The 24,083-nt window shown below is 56.7% G+C and overlaps 1 protein-coding gene across 1 annotated transcript in view; it reads right to left on the minus strand.

Moving 5' to 3' along the window:
• Positions 1–5,530: 5,530 nt before the first annotated feature.
• LOC144695486 (uncharacterized) overlaps positions 5,531–24,083 on the minus strand; it is a 40,304-nt gene continuing 21,751 nt past the window's right edge. Inside the window, exons 8-14 of the mRNA XM_078566365.1 lie at positions 18,915–21,018; positions 17,363–17,481; positions 16,196–16,290; positions 14,658–14,712; positions 12,469–12,584; positions 11,669–11,787; positions 5,531–6,603 (exon numbers count right to left, since the gene is read on the minus strand). Of these exons, the coding sequence (XP_078422491.1) occupies positions 6,307–6,603; positions 11,669–11,787; positions 12,469–12,584; positions 14,658–14,712; positions 16,196–16,290; positions 17,363–17,481; positions 18,915–21,018 (2,905 nt within the window). The 3' untranslated portion in view covers positions 5,531–6,306. The remainder of the gene's footprint in view (positions 6,604–11,668; positions 11,788–12,468; positions 12,585–14,657; positions 14,713–16,195; positions 16,291–17,362; positions 17,482–18,914; positions 21,019–24,083) is intronic.

The raw sequence follows: 24,083 nt of genomic DNA on the forward strand, positions 1-24,083 counted from the left end.
TGTGGGACACTGACAGCAGGAGACGGGAGTGTTGGAGAAGGGAGTGTGGGACACTGACAGCACGAGACTGGAGTGTGGGACACTGACAGCAGGAGACGGGACTGTGGGAGAAGGGAGTGTGGGACACTGACAGCAGGAGACTGGATTGTGGGACAATTAACAGCAGGAGACGGGAGTGTGGGACACTGACAGCAGGAGACGGGACTGTGGGACACTGACAGCAGGAGACGGGAGTGTGGGACACTGACAGCAGGAGACGGGAGTGCGGGACTCTGACAGCAGGAGACGGGAGTTTGGGACACTGACAGGAGAAGACAGGAGTGTGGGACACTGACAGCAGGAGACGGGAATGTGGGTCACTGACAGCAGGAGACTGGAGTGTGGGACCATTGACAGCAGGAGACGGCAGTGTGGGACGCTGACAGCAGGAGACGGGAGTGTGGGACAATGCAAGCAGGAGACGGGAGTGTGGGACACTGCCTGCAGGAGACGGGAGTTTGGAACACTGACGGCAGGAGACGGGAGTGAGGGACGCCGACGGCAGGAGACGGGAGAGTGGGAGAATGACGGCAGGAGACGGGAGTGTGGGACACTGACGGCAGGAGTCGGGAGTGTGGGACACTGACGGCAGGAGACGGGAGTGTGGGACACTGACGGCAGGAGACGGGAGTGTGGGTCACTGACGGCAGGAGACGGGAGTGTGGGACACTGACGGCAGGAGACGGGAGTCTGGGACACTGACGGCAGGAGACGGGAGTCTGGGACACTGACGGCAGGAGACGGGAGTCTGGGACACTGACGGCAGGAGACGGGAGTATGGGACACTGACCCCAGGAGACGGGAGTCTGGGAAACTGACGGCAGGAGACGGGAGTCTGGGACTCTGACTGCAGGAGACGGGAGTCTGGGACACTGAGGCCTGGAGACGGGAGTCTGGGACACTGACGGCAGGAGACGGGAGTCTGGGACACTGACGGCAGGAGACGGGAATGTGGGACACTGACAGCAGGAGACGGGAGTGTGGGACAGTGAGAGCAGTAGATGGGAGTGTGGGACAGTGAAAGCAGGAGACGGGAGTGTGGGAGACCGGAGTGTGGGACACTGACAGCATGAGACGGGAGTGTGGGACAGTGACAGCAGGAGATGGGAGTATGGGAGACGGGAGTGTGGGAGAGTGACAGCAGGAGACGGAAGTGTGGGACACTGACAGCAGGAGACGGGAGTGTGGGACACTGACAGAAGGAGACGGGATTGTGGGAGACGGGAGTGTGGGACAATTGTCAGCAGGAAATGGGAGTGTGGGACAATGAGAGCAGGAGACGGGAGTGTCGGACAATGAGAGCAGGAGACGGGAGTGTGGGACAATGAGAGCAAGAGACGGGAGACTGGTACACTGACGGCAGGAGACGGGAGTGTGGGACACTGACAGAAGGAGACGGGATTGTTGGAGATGGGAGTGTGGGTCAATTGACAGCAGGAGTCGGGAGCGTGGGACAATTGACAGCAGGAGACGGGAGTGCGGGAGAAGGGAGTGTGGGACAATTGACAGCAGGAGACGGGAGTGTGGGACACTAACAGCAGGAGACGGGAGTGTGGGACACTGAGAGCAGGAGACGGGAGTGTGGGACACTGACAAAAGGAGACGGGGGTGTGGGACACTGACAGCAGGAGACGGGAGTGTGGGACACTGACAGCAGGAGACGGGAGTTTGGGTCACTGACAGCAGGAGACTGGAGTGTTGGACATTGACAGCAGGAGACGGGAGTGTGGGAGAGGGGAGTTTGGGACAACTGACAGAAGGAGAGGGGAGAGTGGGACACTGACGGCAGGAGAAGGGACTGTGGGACCATTGGCAGCAGCAGACGGGAGTGTGGGACACTGACAGCAGGAGACGGGAGTGTGGGACAGTGAGAGCAGGAGACGGGAGTGCGGGACAGTGACAGCTGGAGACGCGAGTGTGGGAGAACGTAGTGTGGGACACTGACAGCAGGAGACGGGATTGTGGGACAGTGACAGCAGGAGACGGGTGTATGGGAGACTGGAGTGTGGGACACTGACAGCAGGAGACGGGAGTGTGGGACACTGACGGCAGGAGACGGGAGTCTGGGACACTGACGGCAGGAGACGGGAGTCTGGGACTCTGACGGCAGGAGACGGGAGTGTGGGACACTGACGGCAGGAGACGGGAGTGTGGGACACTGACGGCAGGAGACGGGAGTGTGGGACACTGACGGCAGGAGACGGGAGTGTGGGACACTGACGGCAGGAGACGGGAGTCTGGGACACTGACGGCAGGAGACGGGAGTCTGGGACACTGACGGCAGGAGACGGGAGTCTGGGACACTGACGGCAGGAGACGGGAGTCTGGGACACTGACGGCAGGAGACGGGAGTCTGGGACACTGACGGCAGGAGACGGGAGTCTGGGACACTGACGGCAGGAGACGGGAGTCTGGGACACTGACGGCAGGAGACGGGAGTCTGGGACACTGACGGCAGGAGACGGGAGTCTGGGACACTGACGGCAGGAGACGGGAGTCTGGGACACTGACGGCAGGAGACGGGAGTCTGGGACACTGACGGCAGCAGACGGGTGTCTGGGACACTGACGGCAGGAGACGGGAGTCTGGGACACTGACGGCAGGAGACGGGAGTCTGGGACACTGACGGCAGGAGACGGGAGTCTGGGACACTGACGGCAGGAGACGGGAGTCTGGGACACTGACGGCAGGAGACGGGAGTCTGGGACACTGACGGCAGGAGACGGGAGTCTGGGACACTGAGGGCAGGAGACGGGAGTCTGGGACACTGACGGCAGGAGACGGGAGTCTGGGACACTGACGGCAGGAGACGGGAGTCTGGGACACTGACGGCAGGAGACGGGAGTCTGGGACACTGACGGCAGGAGACGGGAGTGTGGGACACTGACGGCAGGAGACGGGAGTCTGGGACACTGACGGCAGGAGACGGGAGTCTGGGACACTGACGGCAGGAGACGGGAGTCTGGGACACTGACGGCAGGAGACGGGAGTCTGGGACACTGACGGCAGGAGACGGGAGTCTGGGACACTGACGGCAGGAGACGGGAGTCTGGGACACTGACGGCAGGAGACGGGAGTCTGGGACACTGACGGCAGGAGACGGGAGTCTGGGACACTGACGGCAGGAGACGGGAGTCTGGGACACTGACGGCAGGAGACGGGAGTCTGGGACACTGACGGCAGGAGACGGGAGTCTGGGACACTGACGGCAGGAGACGGGAGTCTGGGACACTGACGGCAGGAGACGGGAGTGTGGGACACTGACGGCAGGAGACGGGAGTGTGGGACACTGACGGCAGGAGACGGGAGTGTGGGACAATGACGGCAGGATACGGGAGTGTGGGACACTGACGGCAGGAGACGGGAGTGTGGGACACTGACGGCAGGAGACGGGAGTGTGGGACACTGACGGCAGGAGACGGGAGTGTGGGAGACGGGAGTGTGGGACACTGACTGCAGGAGACGGGAGTGTGGGACACTGACGGCAGGAGACGGGAGTCTGGGACACTGACGGCAGGAGACGGGAGTCTGGGACACTGACGGCAGGAGACGGGAGTCTGGGACACTGACGGCAGGAGACGGGAGTCTGGGACACTGACGGCAGGAGACGGGAGTGTGGGAGACGGCAGTGTGGGACACTGACGGCAGGAGACGGGAGTGTGGGACACTGACAGCAGGAGACGGGAATGTGGGACACTGACAGCAGGAGACGGGAGTGTGGGACACTGACAGCAGGAGACGGGAGTGTGGGACACTGACAGCAGGAGACGGGAGTGTGGGAGACGGGAGTGTGGGACACTGACAGCAGGAGACGGGAGTGTGGGACACTGACAGCAGGAGACGGGAGTGTGGGACACTGACAGCAGGAGACGGGAGTGTGGGACACTGACAGCAGGAGACGGGAGTGTGGGACACTGACAGCAGGAGACGGGAGTGTGGGACACTGACAGCAGGAGACGGGAGTGTGGGACACTGACAGCAGGAGACGGGAGTGTGGGACACTGACAGCAGGAGACGGGAGTGTGGGACACTGACAGCAGGAGACGGGAGTGTGGGACACTGACAGCAGGAGACGGGAGTGTGGGAGACGGGAGTGTGGGACACTGACAGCAGGAGACGGGAGTGTGGGAGACGGGAGTGTGGGACAATTGACAGCAGGAGATGGGAGTGTGGGAGACGGGAGTGTGGGACAATTGACAGCAGGAGACGGGAGTGTGGGACAATTGACAGCAGGAGACGGGAGTGTGGGAGATGGGAGTGTGGGACAATTGACAGCAGGAGACGGGAGTGTGGGAGACGGGAGTGTGGGACAATTGACAGCAGGAGACGGGAGTGTGGGACACTGACGGCAGGAGACGGGAGTGTGGGACACTGACGGCAGGAGACGGGAGCGTGGGACACTGACAGCAGGAGACGGGAGTGTGGGACACTGACAGCAGGAGACGGGAGTGTGGGACACTGACAGCAGGAGACGGGAGTGTGGGACACTGACAGCAGGAGACGGGAGTGTGGGACACTGACAGCAGGAGACGGGAGTGTGGGACACTGACAGCAGGAGACGGGAGTGTTGGACACTGACAGCAGGAGACGGGAGTGTGGGACACTGACAGCAGGACATCACTACAGACTGTACAGGGATAGACACGTATTGCGATCCAATGAGCAGATTTATGAACTGAGTAATTTTAATCTCCTGTTAGAGACAGGGGATCTTTGAAGGAAGATTAACAGCAGAGGGGGTGGGGTTGCGATTTGAGGGGGGAAGTGGAGGGTTAATACCTTCCCCCACTCCACCACTCGCTGGTCTGCACGGTCTGGTGTCAAAGGTAGAGGATGGAGTGTGCCCTAGATGAGAGAGCGCGGCAAGGCTGCTGTCAGACTGAGAATGAACAGCTCTTCCTGATGGGGAGCAGGAACCCACCCAGTAAAAGGGAAAAGCTTTCTAAAAACAGAAATATAATTACACACAGCAACAAGAGTCAAGGAAAAAACATGTTTCTAAAGAGACAGAGGAGAGCGAGAGAGGGAGGGAGAGACAGGGAGAGAGAGAGAGCGAGGAGTAAGAGAACTCAGTATCGGTACAGGTTCAGTAACTGAATCCTCAGAGCTCAGTATCTGTACAGGGTCAATAACTGAATCCTCAGAGCTCAGTATCTGTACAGGGTCAATAACTGAATCCTCTGAGCTCAGTATCTGTACAGGGTCAATAACTGAATCCTCAGAGCTCAGTATCTGTACGGGTTCAATAACTGAATCCTCAGAGCTCAGTATCTGTACGGGTTCAATAACTGAATCCTCAGATCTCAGTGGCACCTGTGATCCACGTTTGGTATCTGGCTCCTGATTGGTTATGGCTGTGTTTCAAGTGAGCCACGCGTTGTGAAGCCTCCCGCTGCCCACCAGCCAGTCACTGGGCTGGGGCATGAACGGTGCCGGGGAAGTTGCCTGTCAATACCTGCAGGTGGACAAAGTGGGGCCCAAGAGGGTGATGTTTTGTTCAAGGTACTCTTTATTAAATATTCATATCTGAATTTTAAAAAAAGCATTTCGGAAAAGGATGTAGCCCTGAAGGGACCAGTTAGTCTACAAGCTACAATTAGCAGTCGTGTGCAGACAGCAATCCCTAATCCACTGTCACCTACCGATGGGGTGGGCCCAGAACTAACAAACAATCGAATAGGATGTGCAAATGAATGCAGTACACAGTGCATAAAATTCAGGAGGTTCCCGGACAGTTTCAGTTATTAATAAATAGTTTTCCCTCTTGCATTGCATATTTACCTGGGCGAGATCTCAGCTCTGTCTGGTATGAAAGGATCATCAAAAGCTTCAGATATTTCCTGGGACTTATTCTCCTTGTTGCTCACCCTCAGTAGTAAGATTTTTTTTATTTTAGTATACAAATCAGACAGGGCCCTACGTGGAGAGACAAGGCAAGGCAGGATCTTCAAATCCTAATTCAGAACAAACCCCCAAGAGTCACGAGCAAGGTTTGTCATTTTAAAAATAACTTAAAACAATTGCTTAAAACAGGCCCCGGTTCTAACAAACCCAAACGTAGCCATCAGAATAACCTTGCAGATTAGGATCCTGGATTACAATTCGGGACACAAAACCCTTTGGGGGAAACCCAGCCTCCGAGGGGGTCTCTCCAGGGATCTGGTGCCAGTATTCCGGGTGTGCGTGCCTGTAGGGTAGCGGGATGGTGACTCTGGTGATTCAGGGTTTAGACGAGGACACGGACCAGGTCAGAAACAGTCCAGCCTCTCATCTGTGTGCACAGCCCTGGGCGCTCCTCTTCCTGGCCTGCCACAGATGTCCGTGGATGGTCAGAGCATCGACACTGGCGGACAGAGTCTTGGAGGGGATGACATGGAATTGCTTGCGGTCAGAGTTGTACTTGTACAGGGCGTCGATCATCTCCTTGGTGACCGCTCTGGGACCCATTCCCCAGAGCCTGTGGATCTCCTCGGTCTCTGCGGAATAGGAATAGAGAGCCCGGAACTGACACTGACGATCCCGGAACAGTATCAGACACTGATTCCGCTGACACTTCATCAGCTCCTGTAGAAAGCACAACAACATCTCACTGCTCCGACACATCCAATGCAAACAGCAAACAAGCTGCATTTATATATCACCTTTCACAACCACTGGCCAGTGCAGTCAATGAGCTTCTTTCTGAAGTTTAGTGCCTGTTGTAATGTGGGAACTGCAGCAGCCAATTTGAGCACAGCAAGATCCCACACACAGCAATGTGATAACCACCCAGATAGTCTGTTTCCTCGCGATGTTGAGTGAGGGATTAATATTGACCAGGACACGGGGAGACCTCCCCTGCTCATTGCAATAGCACCCTGGGCCCTGGGATCTTTTACATCCACCCAAACTGAGAGATGGGGCCCACGACCATGTGAATTAGGAGGAGGAGGAGGCCACTCGGCCCCTCGAGCCTGTTCCGTGCCTGATCAGATTGTAACCTGAACTCCACATTCCTGCCGACCCCCGATAACCTTTCACCCCCGATAACCTTTCACCCCCTTGCTCATCGAGAATCTACCCAGCTCAGCCTTCAAAATATTCACAGACTCTGTTTCCACCGACTGTTGGGGAAGAGACTCCAAAGACTCACGGCCCCCTGAGAGAGAAAATGTCTCCTCATCTCGGTTTTAAATGGACGACCCCTTATTTTTAAACAGTGACCCCCGAGTTCCAGATCCTCTCACAAGAGGAAACATCCTCTCCACATCCCCCCTGTCAGGACCCCTCAGGATCTTATATGTTTCAGTCAAGTCACCTCTTACTCTTATAAACTCCAGTGGATACAAGCCTAACCTGTCCAACCTTCCCTCATAAGACAACCCACCCATTCCAGGTATCAGTCTGGTAAACCTCCTCTGAACTGCCTCCTACTCATTTACATCCTTCTTTAAATGAGGAGACCCAAACTGTACCCAATACTCCAGATGTGGTCTCACTCGTGCCCTGTACAACTGAAGCATAACCTCTAAGATAAAAGCAAAATACTGTGGATGCTGGTAATCTGGAACAAAAACAACCTGAAACGTTGATTGTATCCCTCTCCGCAGATGCTGTCAGACCTGCTGAGTTTATCCAGGTATTTTTGTATTTGTTGAAGCATAACCTCCCTAGTTTGGTTTTAAATTCCCCTCACAATAAACAATAACATTCTATTCGCTTTCCTAATTCCCGACTGGACCTGCAAACTAACCTTTTGTGACTCATGCACCAGGGCCTCAGTTTCATAAATCGTCCGACAGACAACCCCGACAGAAAGAATCCAGCACCCACCCCAGCCCCCCGGCTCTCCCCCCAACCCGGCACACGCACCCCCCCCACCCCCCCCACCTCCCCCACCCCCCCCACCTCCCCCACCTCCCCCACCCCCCCCGGCACACCCCCCAACCCGGCACACACACCCCCCACCCCACCCCCCCCACCTCCCCCACCCCCCCCACCTCCCCCACCCCCCCCCACCTCCCCCACCCCCCCGGCACAGCCCCCAACCCGGCACACACACCCCCCCCCCCCACCCCCCCCACCCCCCCGGCACAGCCCCCAACCCGGCACACACACCCCCCCCCCCCACCCCCCCCACCCCCCCGGCACAGCCCCCAACCCGGCACACACACCCCCCCCCCCCACCCCCCCCACCCCCCCGGCACAGCCCCCAACCCGGCACACACACCCCCCCCCCCCACCCCCCCCACCCCCCCGGCACAGCCCCCAACCCGGCACACACACCCCCCCCCCCCACCCCCCCCACCCCCCCGGCACAGCCCCCAACTCGGCACACACACCCCCCCCCCCCCACCCCCCCCACCCCCCCGGCACAGCCCCCAACCCGGCACACACACCCCCCCCCCCCCCACCCCCCCCGGCACACCCCCCAACTCGGCACACGCACCCCCCCCACCTCCCCCACCCCCCCCGGCACAGCCCCCAACCCGGCACACCCCCTCCCCCCTGCTGTGTGTGTATGGTGTGTGTGTGTGTGTGTATGGTGTGCGTGTGTGTGTGGTGTGCGTGTGTGTATGGTGTGCGTGTGTGTATGGTGTGCGTGTGTGTATGGTGTGTGTATGGTGTGCGTGTGTGTATGGTGTGCGTGTGTGTATGGTGTGCGTGTGTGTATGGTGTGCGTGTGTGTATGGTGTGCGTGTGTGTATGGTGTGCGTGTGTGTATGGTGCGTGTGTGTATGGTGTGTGTGTGTATGTATGGTGTGAGTGTGTGTATGGTGTGTGTATGGTGTGTGTGTATGTATGGTGTGTGTGTATGTATGTATGGTGTGAGTGTGTATGGTGTGAGTGTGTATGGTGTGAGTGTGTATGGTGTGAGTGTGTATGGTGTGAGTGTGTATGGTGTGTGTGTATGTATGGTGTGTGTGTATGTATGGTGTGTGTGTATGTATGGTGTGTGTGTATGTATGGTGTGTGTATGGTGTGTGTGTATGTATGGTGTGAGTGTGTATGGTGTGAGTGTGTATGGTGTGAGTGTGTATGGTGTGTGTGTATGTATGGTGTGTGTGTATGTATGGTGTGTGTGTGTATGGGTGTGGTGTGCGTGTGGTGTGCGTGTGTGTGTGGTGTGCGTGTGTGTGTGGTGTGCGTGTGTGTGTGGTGTGCGTGTGTGTATGGTGTGCGTGTGTGTATGGTGTGCGTGTGTGTATGGTGTGCGTGTGTGTATGGTGTGCGTGTGTGTATGGTGTGCGTGTGTGTATGGTGTGCGTGTGTGTATGGTGTGCGTGTGTGTATGGTGTGCGTGTGTATAGATGTATGGTGTGAGTGTGTATAGATGTATGGTGTGAGTGTATGTATGGTGTGCGTGTGTATGGTGTGCGTGTGTATGGTGTGCGTGTGTATGGTGTGCGTGTGTATGGTGTGCGTGTGTATGGTGTGCGTGTGTATGGTGTGCGTGTGTATGGTGTGCGTGTGTATGGTGTGCGTGTGTATGGTGTGTGTGTGTATGGTGTGCGTGTGTATGGTGTGTGTGTGTATGGTTTGTGTGTGTGTATGGTTTGTGTGTGTGTGTGTATGTGTATGTGTGTATGGTGTGTGTGTGTATGGTGTGTGTGTGTGTATGGTGTGTGTGTGTGTATGGTGTGTGTGTGTATGTGTGTGTGTATGGTGTGTGTGTGTATGGTGTGTGTGTGTATGGTGTGCGTGTGTATGGTGTGCGTGTGTATGGTGTGTGTGTGTGTGTATGGTGTGTGTGTGTGTGTGTATGGTGTGTGTATGGTGTATGTGTGTGTGTGTATGGTGTGTGTGTGTGTATGGTGTGTGTGTGTATATGGTGTGTGTATGGTGTGTGTGTGTGTGTATGGTGTATGTGTGTGTGTGTATGGTGTGTGTGTGTGTATGGTGTGTGTGTGTATATGGTGTGTGTATGGTGTGTGTGTGTATATGGTGTGTGTGTGTGTGTGTATAAGGTGTGTGTGTGTATATGGTGTGTGTGTGTGTATATGGTGTGTGTGTGTGTATATGGTGTGTGTGTGTGTATATATGGTGTGTGTGTATATATGGTGTGTGTGTATATATGGTGTGTGTGTGTGTATATGGTGTGTGTGTGTATGTGCGTGCGCACGACTGATTTTGACTGTGTGAGTGGCCCCCTGATAAGAGAAAGGCTCCCCACCCCCTGGGCTAGACATGCAGGGGTTTGAAAACAAGCAGGAGAATTTGAAAATCAAGGTGCTGCTGAAAAGAGAGACAGTATCGAATCTTTTCATCTTGCACTCATCAGGACAGCTACACAAGATAAACCAACAGTAAAGAAACAACAATTTATACTTCATGAGAAGAGAGTGCTGATTGGTTGGCAGGCAAGTGGACTCTGATTGTGTCAGAGTTATACAGCAGAGAAAAGGCCCTTCGGCCCATCATGTCCATGCCGGTCTTCAAGCACCTATCTATTCTAACCCCATTTTTCAGCACTTAGCCAGTAGCCCTGTATGCTGCGGTGTTTCAAGTGCTCATCTAAATACTTCTTAAACATATCACCCACTCAGGCAGTGTGTTCCTGATTCCAACCACCCTCTGATAATCTTAAACTGGTCGTCAGTGTAATTCTCAGCACACTCAGGATTGTTTAGCAAGTGCTGTCCAATTTGCAGAATCACATCTAATGTGGGACAGGGTGTTGTGAGTTTTGCAAGCAGGGGCTGGTTGCGTACAGTCAGTAGTTTGTCTGTTGTGAACAGCCGAAGGGGGCGTGGCTGCTTGATATGATCCGCCAGTCCTTCATTGGGATGTACGGTGACATCACACCGGCATTGAAGGTCATATCCACAATTCAGATGCTGCTCGAGTGGGAGCCAGTGTCGGTCGGTGAGCACAGGGGGTGACCGGGGAGTGGGGCTGCTAGTTCACACACTGGGAGGAGAGCTTAGGATGAGCTGGAATGCAACTGGGGGCTTCCTCATCCTGTGCTGACAGTGTGGACAAGCCCACCTCACGGCCAATACAGGCGTCCATGAACAACGAGACACCGAGTGGGGCTCGCCTGGGGCAGAACGTTGAACGTTGAACGAGTCGGAGGAAACGTTAGACTGGCTGCACATTGTCCTGTCAATACACAGCGAACGCGCACACAGAACATGAACCTCGCTGAATAGAGAGATGGGCTGAAGTTTTCCAATTTGCACTCAACAGGACAAATGCAAGAATACCGAATTTCAAACAATACCAACTCTTTATACCACAGGGGAAGGGGGTGCTGATTGGTTGGCAAGCGGTCCCTGATTGGCCGAGACACTGCCATGGAGAAAGCAACGGGGAACTATAGATTCCCCAGGCTCCCGGGTAATTAAAACAGAAAGATAAGGCTTGAACATATTCCTTTTGTTTGCAGAGGGCGGCTCCCCATGTATGAACGTGTGCTGAGTCTAGCAAGGCTAATTCGGGCAGTTACCAGCTCAACTGGTTATCTTAAATTGGTGCATCGGTTAGCGCACTCAGGATTCTTCGGTAGGTGCTGTCCAATCGCGGAAGTACATCCAACGATAGGCGGTTTGTTTTGGGCTTTACCACTGGGGGCTGGCTGGCCAGGGTCTGCACTCTGAAGGAATAGCAGAGACATGATGGGCATCGAGGCTTTGCTTACACAACATACCTCAATCACCTGGCCCCTCTGAGACTCGTTCGCTTTCCCTGCCAGACAACAGTAAGTCAGAGCGTTGTGGAGGATCAGCCTATTGGACTTGGCACTCGGCTTCCTGAACAACTTCAGACCTGGGAGCACAGGGTCAGGGGTCGGGGATCGGGGAAAAGGAAACATCATTAACACCAGGAGCTCAGTTCCCAAACACTCACTGCTCCACCCCCAACCTCGCCCCATCATCCGACTATCCCTCCACTCACAGTCAATGGACCTGCTCATCTTTATTATGGCCTGGGTGACAGGCAGCAAAGCCATTCGGCCCATCTAGTCCATGCTGTCCCCCTGTAGAGCAGTCCAGTCAGTCCCATTGCCCCGCTCAATCGCCGTAATCCTGCAGGTTTAACTCCCTCGAGCACCCGTCCAATTTCCTTTAGAAACCTTTCCTCGTCTCCACTCCCCCCACCCTCACATCCCCCTGTACCTCGTGTCCAAAACCTTCAATCTGTGTCCCCCAGGCCTTGTACCATTGCTAATTCTAACAGTTTTTCTTTGTCTACCTTGTCTAAACCTGTCCCATCTTGTCCACCTCAATCAAACCTCCCCTCAATCTCCTTCGCTCCGAGGAGAACAATCCCAGCTTCTCCAGCCCAACCTTGTAACTAAAATCCCCCCATCCCTGGAATCATTCTGGGAAATCTCCTCCGCACCCTCCCAAGGACCCTCACAACCTTGAATCTCGCACACCATCACCCCACATCACTCAGCCCTGTCGACGCTGTGTGTGCGTCTACCAGTGACGGGACCTGCAGTACCTGTCTGTTCAGCAGGAGGCAGTGTGGAGGTAAGCTGCCTCTCCCAGTTATTCTCTGTTGACGTTCTCCTGTTGGTTGTGAGGTCTGTTGCTCCCAGAATCTCAGACTGTTCCACTCTAGGGTCATAACACAAGGCAACAGTGAAACCCACCAGCCCACGCAATTACCTAACTTCAAACTCACAATTAATAAAGTAACATTCGCAACAGGCAATGACCATCTCCAACAAGAGAGGATCTAACCATCACTCCTTGATGTTCAGTGGCATTACCATCACTGAATCCCCCACTATCAACATCCTGGGGGTTACCATTGACCAGAAACTGACTGGACCAGCCATATAAATACTGTGGCTACAAGAGCAGGTCAGAGGCTGGGAATCCTGCAATGAGTAACTCACCTCCTGACTCCCCAAAGCCTGTCCACCATCTACAAGGCACAAGTCAGGAGTGTGATGGAATACTCCCCACTTGCCTGGATGAGTGCAGCTCCCACAACACTCAAGAAGCTCAACACCATCCAGGACAAAGCAGCCCCGCTTGATTGGCACCACATCCACAAACATTCACTCCCTCTACCACCGATGCACAGTAACAGCAGTGTGTGTACCATCTACAAGATGCACTGCAGCAACTCACCAAGGCTCCTTCGACAGCACCTTCCAAACCCACAACTGCTACCATCTAGAAGGACAAGGGCAGCAGATAGATGGGAACACCACCACCTGGAAGTTCCCCTCCAAGTCACTCACCATCCTGACTTGGAAATATATCACCGTTCCTTCACTGTCACTGGGTCAAAATCCTGGAACTCCCTCCCTAACAGCACTGTGGGTGCCGCACCCTCCGAGGGTCGGTGCCGAGGGAGAGATTCACCCTCCGAGGGTCGGTGCCGAGGGAGAGTCTCACCCTCCGAGGGTCGGTGCCAAGGGAGAGTCTCACCCTCCGAGGGTTGGTGCCAAGGGAGAGTCTCACCCTCCGAGGGTCGGTGCCGAGGGAGAGTCTCACCCTCCGAGGGTCGGTGCCGAGGGAGAGTCTCACCCTCCGAGGGTTGGTGCCGAGGGAGAGTCTCACCCTCCGAGGGTCGGTGCTGAGGGAGAGCCTCACCCTCCGAGGGTCGGTGCCGAGGGAGAGCCGCACCCTCCGAGGGAGTCTCGCCCGAGGGAGCGATGCTGACCAGGCTGCTGTTGTTTGAAGAACGATGGGGGATCTTTAACCTGCAGCTGAGGGAACAGGAGGCACCTCGGACAGCCCCTCGGAGAGGGTGAGTGGCTCGGAGAGGGTGAGTGGCTCGGAGAGGGTGAGTGGCTCGGAGAGGGTGAGTGGCTCGGAGAGGGTGAGTGGCTCGGAGAGGGTGAGTGGCTCGGAGAGGGTGAGTGGCTCGGAGAGGGTGAGTGGCTCGGAGAGGGTGAGTGGCTCGGAGAGGGTGAGTGGCTCGGAGAGGGTGAGTGGCTCGGAGAGGGTGAGTGGCTCGGAGAGGGTGAGTGGCTCGGAGAGGGTGATTGGCTCGGAGAGGGTGAGTGGCTCGGAGAGGGTGAGTGGCTCGGAGAGGGTGAGTGGCTCGGAGAGGGTGAGTGGCTCGGAGAGGGTGAGTGGCTCGGAGAGGGTGAGTGGCTCGGAGAGGGTGAGTGGCTCGGAGAGGGTGATTGGCTCGGAGAGGGTGAGTGGCTCGGAGAGGGTGAGTGGCTCGGAGAGGGTGATTGGCTCGGAGAGGGTGAGTGGCTCGGAGAGAGATGGTTAAAGGGGCCATCAAATCGAGGTCTGTACCATGATTGAAGGGTTCGACAGGAAGAGGGAACCATTTCATCCTGGGATGGGGTCGGGATCTGGAGCGAGGGGAAAGGAACATTACAATGTGAGCCAGACCATCGAGGGACAATGTCAGGAAACACTCGGCTACACAGGGGCCAAGCTGACCCTGCCCCTCTCTTCCCAAAAGCCCTGGAGATCCATTCAAAACCCCATCAAACTCCGGGCAGGTGGATGGAGTCAAGGTACAGGCCAGCGGCGATCTCACTGAACAGCAGGAGGAGTGAGGATGGGCTGAATGGCCTCCTCTTGTGAGCCTGTGGAAAGAGGGTTAATCCTGACGATGGTTGTTCTGAGGAATCATTTTCCAACAACTTCAGCTTAACAACTCCAAATAAAAGCCGTTTATCGGAATGATCTGGCCCAGAGGCTGTAACTTACTCCCCATCCTGAAGCTCCGACACTCCAGCGCTGGACACCCGCTCTCCGATCCAGCCTGTGGTCAAGGTCCAAAAAACAAACAAACCATCAGCAAATTCCCAAATATCCCCATGGGTAAGTGTCCCCACCCCCAACCCCAACCCCCACCCCCACAACGACACATTGCCCAACACCCACACACCCCAAAACCATCCCACCAATCAGCTGGGATCTCACTCAGCCCTGACCCCCGCTAACTGACCATCCCACCAATCAGCTCGGATCTCACTCAGCCCTGACCCCACTAACTGACCCCACTACCCACACTTACGGATTAACCTCCCCTCCCAAACTAGGGGCCGGGGGGTTGAGGGGCAGGTGGAGGGAGGGAGAGAGGGAGGGGGACAGAGGGAGAGGGGCGTCGGAAACTGTAGCGGGAGGGCTTGTTAGGATAGATATGAACATGCATCATCACTGGACCGCACACTGTTCCCCGGTATCTCCCAGTGCATCATCACTGGACCGCACACCGTCCCCAGTATCTCCCAGTGTATTATCACTGGACCGCACACCGTCCCCGGTATCTCCCAGTGCATCATCACTGGACCGCACACCGTCCCTGGTATCTCCCAGTGCATCATCACTGGACCGCACACCGTCCCCAGTATCTCCCAGTGCATCATCACTGGACCGCACACCGTCCCCGGTATCTCCCAGTGCATCATCACTGGACCGCACACCGTCCCCGGTATCTCCCAGTGCATCATCACTGGACCGCACACCGTCCCTGGTATCTCCCAGTGCATCATCACTGGACCGCACACCGTCCCTGGTATCTCCCAGTGCATCATCACTGGACCACACACCGTCCCCGGAACCTCCCAGTGCATCATCACTGACTGTACACCGTCCCCGGTATCTCCCAGTGCATCATCACTGGACCGCACACCGTCCCCGGAACCTCCCAGTGCATCATCACTGGACCGCACACCGTCCCTGGTATCTCCCAGTGCATCATCACTGGACCGCACACTGTCCCTGGTATCTCCCAGTGCATCATCACTGGTCCGCACACCGTCCCCGGTATCTCCCAGTGAATTATCACTGGGCAATACACTGTCCCCACTCTCTCCCAGTGAATTATCACTGGGCAATACACTGTCCCCACTCTCTCCCAGTGAATTATCACTGGGCAATACACTGTCCCCACTCTCTCCCAGTGAATTATCACTGGGCAACACATTGTCCCCACTCTCTCCCAGTGAATTATCACGGGACAATACACTGTCACCACTCTCTCCCAGTGAATTATCACTGGGCAACACACTGTCACCACTCTCTCCCAGTGAATTATCACTGGGCAATACACTGCCCACACTTTCTGCCAGTGAATTATCACTGGGCAATACACTGTCACCACTCTCTCCCAATGAATTATCACTGGGCAAACACTGTCCCCACTCTCTCCCAGTGAATTATCACTGGGCTGCACATTGTCCCCCACCCCAATGGCCTGAGTCAGTGCTCCCCACATGGACACTGACCACACTGTGACCTACGTTTGCTCTTGGCGTCCAGCGAGTGTTTCAACTGAGCAGCGGGCAATTCCGGACTTGTGTCCACTCCCTGTCCTCGGCCCTCGGTCAGTCTCCTCCTGCAATCACATTCAAACCGTCAGATCTGGGGACTGGGAGTGTTCAAAACATCAGCAGCAATATCTTCAAAAATAACACCAGAGAAAAGTTAAAATCTACATCATCACTGTCAATGTTTAGCGCAAAGACAGAGAGAGGAGTTTCTCAGAGAGAGAGAGAGAGAGGAGTTTCTCAGAGAGAGAGAGAGAGAGAGAGAGAGGAGTTTCTCCCAGAGAGAGAGAGGAGAGTTTCTCCCAGAGAGGGAGAGAGAGAGAGAGAGGAGTTTCTCCCAGAGAGAGAGAGAGAGAGAGTTTCTCCCAGAGAGGGAGAGAGGAGTTTCTCCCAGAGAGGGAGAGAGGAGTTTCTCCCAGAGAGAGAGAGAGAGAGAGAGGAGTTTCTCCCAGAGAGAGAGAGAGTGAGAGAGGGGAGTTTCTCCCAGAAAGAGGGAGAGAGGACTTTCTCAGAGACAGAGAGAGAGAGAGAGAGAGTGGAGTTTCTCCCAGAGAGAGAGAGAGAGGAGTTTCTCCCAGAGAGAGAGAGAGAGGAGAGTTTCTCCCAGAAAGAGAGAGAGAGAGAGGACTTTCTCAGAGACAGAGAGAGAGAGAGGAGTTTCTCCCAGAGAGAGAGAGAGAGAGGAGTTTCTCCCAGAGAGAGAGCGAGAGAGGAGTTTCTCCCAGAGAGAGAGCGAGAGAGGAGTTTCTCCCAGAGAGAGAGAGAGAGAGGACTTTCTCAGAGAGAGAGAGAGAGAGAGAGAGAGAGAGGAGTTTGAATAAGAAAGCTGAGCATTTCTACACCACCTGCCTCAACCTCAGGATGTCCTCAAAGTGCGTCACAGGCAATGAAATACTTTCGAAGGGGAATCACTGTTGCAATGTTGGAAACACAGGTTATGCACCGTAAGATCCCACACACAGCCAGGGTGTGAACCCAACATCACTCAGGTGAACCCCCTAATCCATGCAGTGACCAGTCAGTTAGCCCCAGGTCTCTTGTCCAACCCCCACGTACTCTCCCTCCGCTCTGTTCCCTCCCTCCTCCCGAGGCCTCTCCCTCCCCTCCTCAGCCCACACCAGAGGAAGCAGGAACACTGACCGGTCCTCCTGCTGTTTCTGCCTCAGCGCTGTCTTCTGCTGCCGCCGCAGTTTAATCTGCTCAGCTCGCTGGCGCTGGCGCTGGAGGAACTGACTCCGTCTCCTCACCAACACCTCCGCCTGGCCAGACAGAGAGAGAGAGAGGCAACGTGTTAACACACTCACAAAGTGGCTCCAGCCCAGCACGTGGCCATTCAGCCCATCGGGTCTGCACTAGCCCTCCGAATGGGCAATTCACTTAGTCCCAGTCCCCCAGCTTCTCCCCGTAACCCTGCACATTCTTCACTATCAGATAATCTAATCCCCTCTTAAATACCTCGATTGACCCTGTCTCCACCACACTCTCAGGCAGTGCATTCCAGATCCTAACCACTCGATTGACCCTGTCTCCACCACACTCTCAGACAGTGCATTCCAGACCCTAACCACTCGATTGACCCTGTCTCCCCCACACTCTCAGACAGTGCATTCCAGACCCTAACCACTCGATTGACCCTGTCTCCACCACACTCTCAGACAGTGCATTCCAGATCCTAACCACTCGATTGACCCTGTCTCCACCACACTCTCAGACAGTGCATTCCAGATCCTAACCACTCGCTGTGTGAAAGTTTCTCCTCACGTCTCCATTGCTTCTTTAGCCAATCACATTAAATCTTTGTCCTCTGGATCTCGATCCTTCCACCAATGGGAACAGTTTCTCTCTATCTACCCTGCCCAGACCCCTCATGATTTTGAAAACCTTTATCAAATCTCCTCTCAACCTTCTCCTCTCCAAGGAAAACAGTCCCAACTTCTCCAATCTATCCTCATAACTGAAGTTCCTCGTCCCTGGACCCATTCCCGTGAATCTTTTCCACACTCTCTCCAATGCCCTCACATCCTTCCTAAAGTGTGGCTCCCAGAACTGGACACAATACTCTAGCTGATGCTGAACTAGTGTCTTAGACAAGTTCAACATCACCTCCCTGCTCTTGTACTCAATGCCCCTGTTAATAAAGCCCAGGATACTATTTGCTTTATCAACTGTTCTCTGTACCTGTCCTACCATCTTCAATGATCTATGCACATAGATACCCAGGTCCCTCTGCTACTGATCCACCTACAGTACTGCACTCCCTCAGTACTGACCCTCTGACAGTGCAGCACTCCCTCAGTACTGACCCTCTGACAGTGTGGCACTCCCTCAGTACTGACCCTCTGACAGTGCGGCACTCCCTCAGTACTGACCCTCTGACAGTGCGGCACTCCCTCAGTACTGACCCTCTGACAGTGCAGCACTCCCTCTGTACTGACCCTCTGACAGTGCAGCACTCCCTCAGTACTGACCCTCTGATAGTGCGGCACTCCCTCAGTACTGACCCTCTGACAGTGCAGCACTCCCTCAGTATCCCCTGCGAGAATCAGACAGTCTGTGGAGTGGGATTTTAACCCCTGACGTGTCGGGGAAAGAGTTTTGAGGGGAAAGCTGCTCACTTGGCTCTGCAAAGCCCCTTAAATCACGTCCATCAACCCCGCCCAGAGCAACAAAACATGTGTAACGTCTGCCTGACCTGAGAGTGCTCCGCCACTCGACCATCGCCTTCTGGAAGATTCCGTTCTCCGGCGTTCCCGTTGGCTCTGCTCCCGCTGGCCTCCTGGGGTCCGGCGCCCTCTCCGGGTGGAACGCCAGCATCACCGGGTCCCGGTAACAGGCGATCGGAATCGCTGATGCTGCTGGGGCCTCCTGCTGCTCCCGGCTGCCTCCCAGCAGACAGGTCCCGGAGATCCTGCTGTGCCGACAGGAGCTCGGACTCTGGCTGCACTTCCCCGACAGGGAGCGGCGCTTCCCGGGTGGAAAGACGCTGCAGTTCATCCTGGACAGTGTTTAAACTCTTGCTGAACTCCCCCGTCGCGGGGTGGTCATCGGGCCCCTCGCCCTGACCGGTCCTGGGGCTGGACCCTCGGCCGTGGACTCTGCGTCCCTCCCCCTCCCCCTCCTCCTCCTCGGCCCGGCTCACCCCCTCGCCCTCCATCGCCCCCTCCCTCCCTCTCATCAGGCCCCGGAACGCCCTCCTGCCCAGGTTGTGCCAATGCCGGGAGCTCAGAGCCTCCACGGCCCTGATCTGGGCCTGGATCTGTCCCCGCTTCTCCTCCAGGACCCTCCGGAGCTGCATCCCCTCAACCCCGGGCCCCTCCCGCCCTGCGGGATCTTGCTGTGCCGCCGCCGGAGGCGTCCCCGCGCCCGGCCGACTGCGCCCCCTGCCCTTCAGCTGCCTGCGCTCGGCGAAGCTGGTCATCCGGACGCTGGCGGGGGAGGGGGAGGGGGAGGGGGCGGGGGAGGGGGACGGGGGGACCTTGCCCTCAGTGCCTGGCACAGACCCCACAGGGGGCAACCCCCGCTTGGCCTCAGTGCCCCGGGTTTTTATGATGTACGTAAACCGCCGGCTGACCGCTCTCCCCTGGCCAGACACCGCCAGCCAATCGGGATCTTCCTGTGCCCCCTGGCCAGATGTGCCTAGCAGTTCGGGATCTTCCTGTGCCCCCTGGCCAGATGTGCCTAGCAGTTCGGGATCTTCCTGTGCCCCCTGGCCAGACGTGCCTAGCAGTTCGGGATCTTCCTGTGCCCCCTGGCCAGACGTGCCTAGCAGTTCGGGATCTTCCTGTGCCCCCTGGCCAGACGTGCCTAGCAGTTCGGGATCTTCCTGTGCCCCCTGGCCAGACGTCGTCAGCCAATTGGGATCTTCCTGTGCCCCCTGGCCAGACGTCACCAGCCAATCGGGATCTTCCTGTGCCCCCTGGCCAGACGTCGCCAGCCAATCGGGATCTTCCTGTGCCCCCTGGCCAGACGTCGCCAGCCAATCGGGATCTTCCTGTGCCCCCTGGCCAGACGTCACCAGCCAATCGGGATCTTCCTGTGCCCCCTGGCCAGACGTCACCAGCCAATCGGGATCTTCCTGTGCCCCCTGGCCAGACGTCGCCAGCCAATCGGGATCTTCCTGTGCCCCCTGGCCAGACGTCACCAGCCAATCGGGATCTTCCTGTGCCCCCTGGCCAGACGTCGTCAGCCAATCGGGATCTTCCTGTGCCCCCTGGCCAGACGTCGCCAGCCAATCGGGATCTTCCTGTGCCCCCTGGCCAGACATGCCTAGCGCTTCGGGATCTTCCTGTGCCCCCTGGCCAAATGTGCCTAGCGTTTCGGGATCTTCCTGTGCCCCCTGGCCAGACGTGCCTAGCAGTTCGGGATCTTCCTGTGCCCCCTGGCCAGATGTGCCTAGCAGTTCGGGATCTTCCTGTGCCCCCTGGCCAGATGTGCCTAGCGTTTCGGGATCTTCCTGTGCCCCCTCTGCGGTGTCCAGGCTCCCTGTTACACTCGGTGCACGGTGCCCTCCTCTGGCCTGACCCACCGCCTGCCAAACACAGCCCACGATGGGCAGGCCACTGGCTTGGGCGCTCTCCAGAGTGTGAGGCCTCTCACAGACGATGTAACTGTTGCGCAGTCTCTTCCTTGCCTGATGGGCCGGTTTGGAGTCTCTCAGCCGGGCAGGGGCTTCCATGTCACGCAGGGAGCACAGATCCAGCGAGTCCACCACCAGCGGGTCCTCTGTTCCAGGGTCCTCACCACCTCGCACTGCCTCTGGCTGAATGCGACCCTCACCAACACTGCGCTGAGCTGGGCTAGAGGGAGCGAGAGAGAGACAGACGGACAGAGAGAGACAGACAGACAGAGAGACAGAGAGAGAGAGAGAGAGAGAGAGAGAGAGAGGGGATGTGTTAACAAACCTCGAGACAGATCATCACTTGATCATGAGACATCCTGATTCAAACAGCAACCTGACTATTCCCCACTAGCAGCAAGGGCATGAACTCACTTCCATTCAGTCTGTTCCTCAGGGATTCGCTCGCCAAGCGGCTCAAACCCCCCAAGGCTCAATCGCTGATCGGTCAGTGGGTGTGGGCAGCGGAGGGATTGGCCGGGTTTGAGGTCTGGGGGAGTTCAGACCAGCTCCTGACCCCCTGGGACACTCTGTCAGACAGACAGCACAGCGGCAGAGACGTGGACTGATTCACGGAGAGGCTCTCACCTCACACACACACACACGGGCTTTCCCCTCACACACACACACAGACACACAGGGGCTCTCACCTCACACACACACACACACACACAGGGGCTCTCACCTCACACACACACAGACACACACAGGGGCTCTCCCCTCACTCACACACACACACACACACACAGAGGCTCTCCCCTCACACACACACACACACACACACACACACAGAGGCTCTCCCCTCACACACACACACACACACACACACACAGGGGCTCTCACCTCACACACACACACACACAGGGGCTCTCACCTCACACACACACACACACACACACACACACAGGGGCTCTCACCTCACACACACACACACACACACACACACACAGGAGCTCTCACCTCACACACACACACACACACACAGGGGCTCTCACCTCACACACACACACACACACGCACACACACAGGAGCTCTCACCTCACACACACACACACACACACAGGGGCTCTCCCCTCACACACACACACACACACACACACACACAGGGGCTCTCCCCTCACACACACACACACAGGGGCTCTCCCCTCTCACACACACACACACACACACACGCACACACACACACACAGGGGCTCTTACCTCACACACACACACGCACACACACACACACACAGGGGCTCTCACCTCACACACACACACACACACACACACGCACACACACACACATAGGGGCTCTCCCCTCACACACACAGGGGCTCTCCCAACACACACACACACACACAGGGGCTCTCCCCCCACACACACACACACACAGGGGCTCTCCCCCCACACACACACACACACACAGGGGCTCTCCCCTCACACACACACACACACACACACAGGGGCTTTCCCTTCACACACACACACACACACACACACATACACACACACAGGGGCTCTTACCTCACACACACACACGCACACACACACACACAGGGGCTCTCACCTCACACACACACACACACACACACACACACATAGGGGCTCTCCCCTCACACACACAGGGGCTCTCCCAACACACACACACACACACAGGGGCTCTCCCCCCACACACACACACACACAGGGGCTCTCCCCACACACACACACACACACAGGGGCCCTCCCCTCACACACACACACACACACACACAGGGGCTCTCCCCTCACACACACACACACACACACACACAGGGGCTCTCCCCTCACAGAGGGACAAAGCGGGACAGTAATTCCAGGGGGATTGAAATGGAATACAGGGCTTGCTGGGGAAGCCAGCGTTCACCTTCCACAGGCTCGGGACTTGGAGCTGACAGGAGAGGCTCAGCCCTTATCCCTGCGCCCAGCGAGACATTCAGCTACACAGCAGCATCACAGGGACAGTGAAGTCCATTCTGTTCCTCCCAACACGGGGGAGAAAACAGAAATAACTGGGAGTGAACCCCGAGGTACTGAAGCAGCCAGGAATATTCCACCTTTAAAACAGGCAAACTAACGGTCAGCACGTACACCCCTCACCCAGACAGCAAACCTCCTGCTATTCCTCAACCCAGACTGTCCGTGCAGAAGGGACTGCCGCACTGTCAGAGGGTCAGTACTGAGGGAGTGCCGCACTGTCAGAGAGTCAGTACTGAGGGAGTGCCGCACTGTCAGAGGGTCAGTACTGAGGGAGTGCCGCACTGTGGGAGGGTCAGTACTGAGGGAGTGCTGCACTGTCAGAGGGTCAGTACTGAGGGAGTGCTGCACTGTCAGAGGGTCAGTACTGAGGGAGTGCCGCACTGTGGGAGGGTCAGTACTGAGGGAGTGCTGCACTGTCAGAGGGTCAGTACTGAGGGAGTGCCGCACTGTCAGAGGGTCAGTACTGAGGGAGTGCCGCACTGTCAGACAGTCAGTACTGAGGGAGTGCCGCACTGTCAGAGGGTCAGTACTGAGGGAGTGCCGCACTGTGGGAGGGTCAGTACTGAGGGAGTGCTGCACTGTCAGAGGGTCAGTACTGAGGGAGTGCTGCACTGTCAGAGGGTCAGTACTGAGGGAGTGCCGCACTGTGGGAGGGTCAGTACTGAGGGAGTGCCGCACTGTCAGAGGGTCAGTACTGAGGGAGTGCCGCACTGACAGAGGGTCAGTACTGAGGGAGTGCTGCACTGTCAGAGGGTCAGTACTGAGGGAGTGCCGCACTGTCAGAGGGTCAGTACTGAGGGAGTGCCGCACTGTCAGAGAGTCAGTACTGAGGGAGTGCCGCACTGTCAGAGGGTCAGTACTGAGGGAGTGCTGCACTATCAGAGGGTCAGTGCTGAGGGTGTGCTGCACTGTCAGAGGGTCAGTACTGAGGGAGTGCTGCACTGTCAGAGGGTCAGTACTGAGGGAGTGCTGCACTGTCAGAGGGTCAGTACTGAGGGAGTGCCGCACTGTCAGAGGGTCAGTACTGAGGGAGTGCTGCACTGTCAGAGGGTCAGTACTGAGGGAGTGCCGCACTGTCAGAGAGTCAGTACTGAGGGAGTGCTGCACTGTCAGAGGGTCAGTACTGAGGGAGTGCTGCACTGTCAGAGGGTCAGTACTGAGGGAGTGCTGCACTGTCAGAGGGTCAGTACTGAGGGAGTGCTGCACTGTCAGAGGGTCAGTACAGAGGGAGTGCTGCACTGTCAGAGGGTCAGTACTGAGGGAGTG

The sequence above is a fragment of the Cetorhinus maximus genome, chromosome 21 (genome assembly GCF_964194155.1).
Source record: "Cetorhinus maximus chromosome 21, sCetMax3.hap1.1, whole genome shotgun sequence".
In the NCBI taxonomy this organism is placed as follows: domain Eukaryota; kingdom Metazoa; phylum Chordata; class Chondrichthyes; order Lamniformes; family Cetorhinidae; genus Cetorhinus; species Cetorhinus maximus.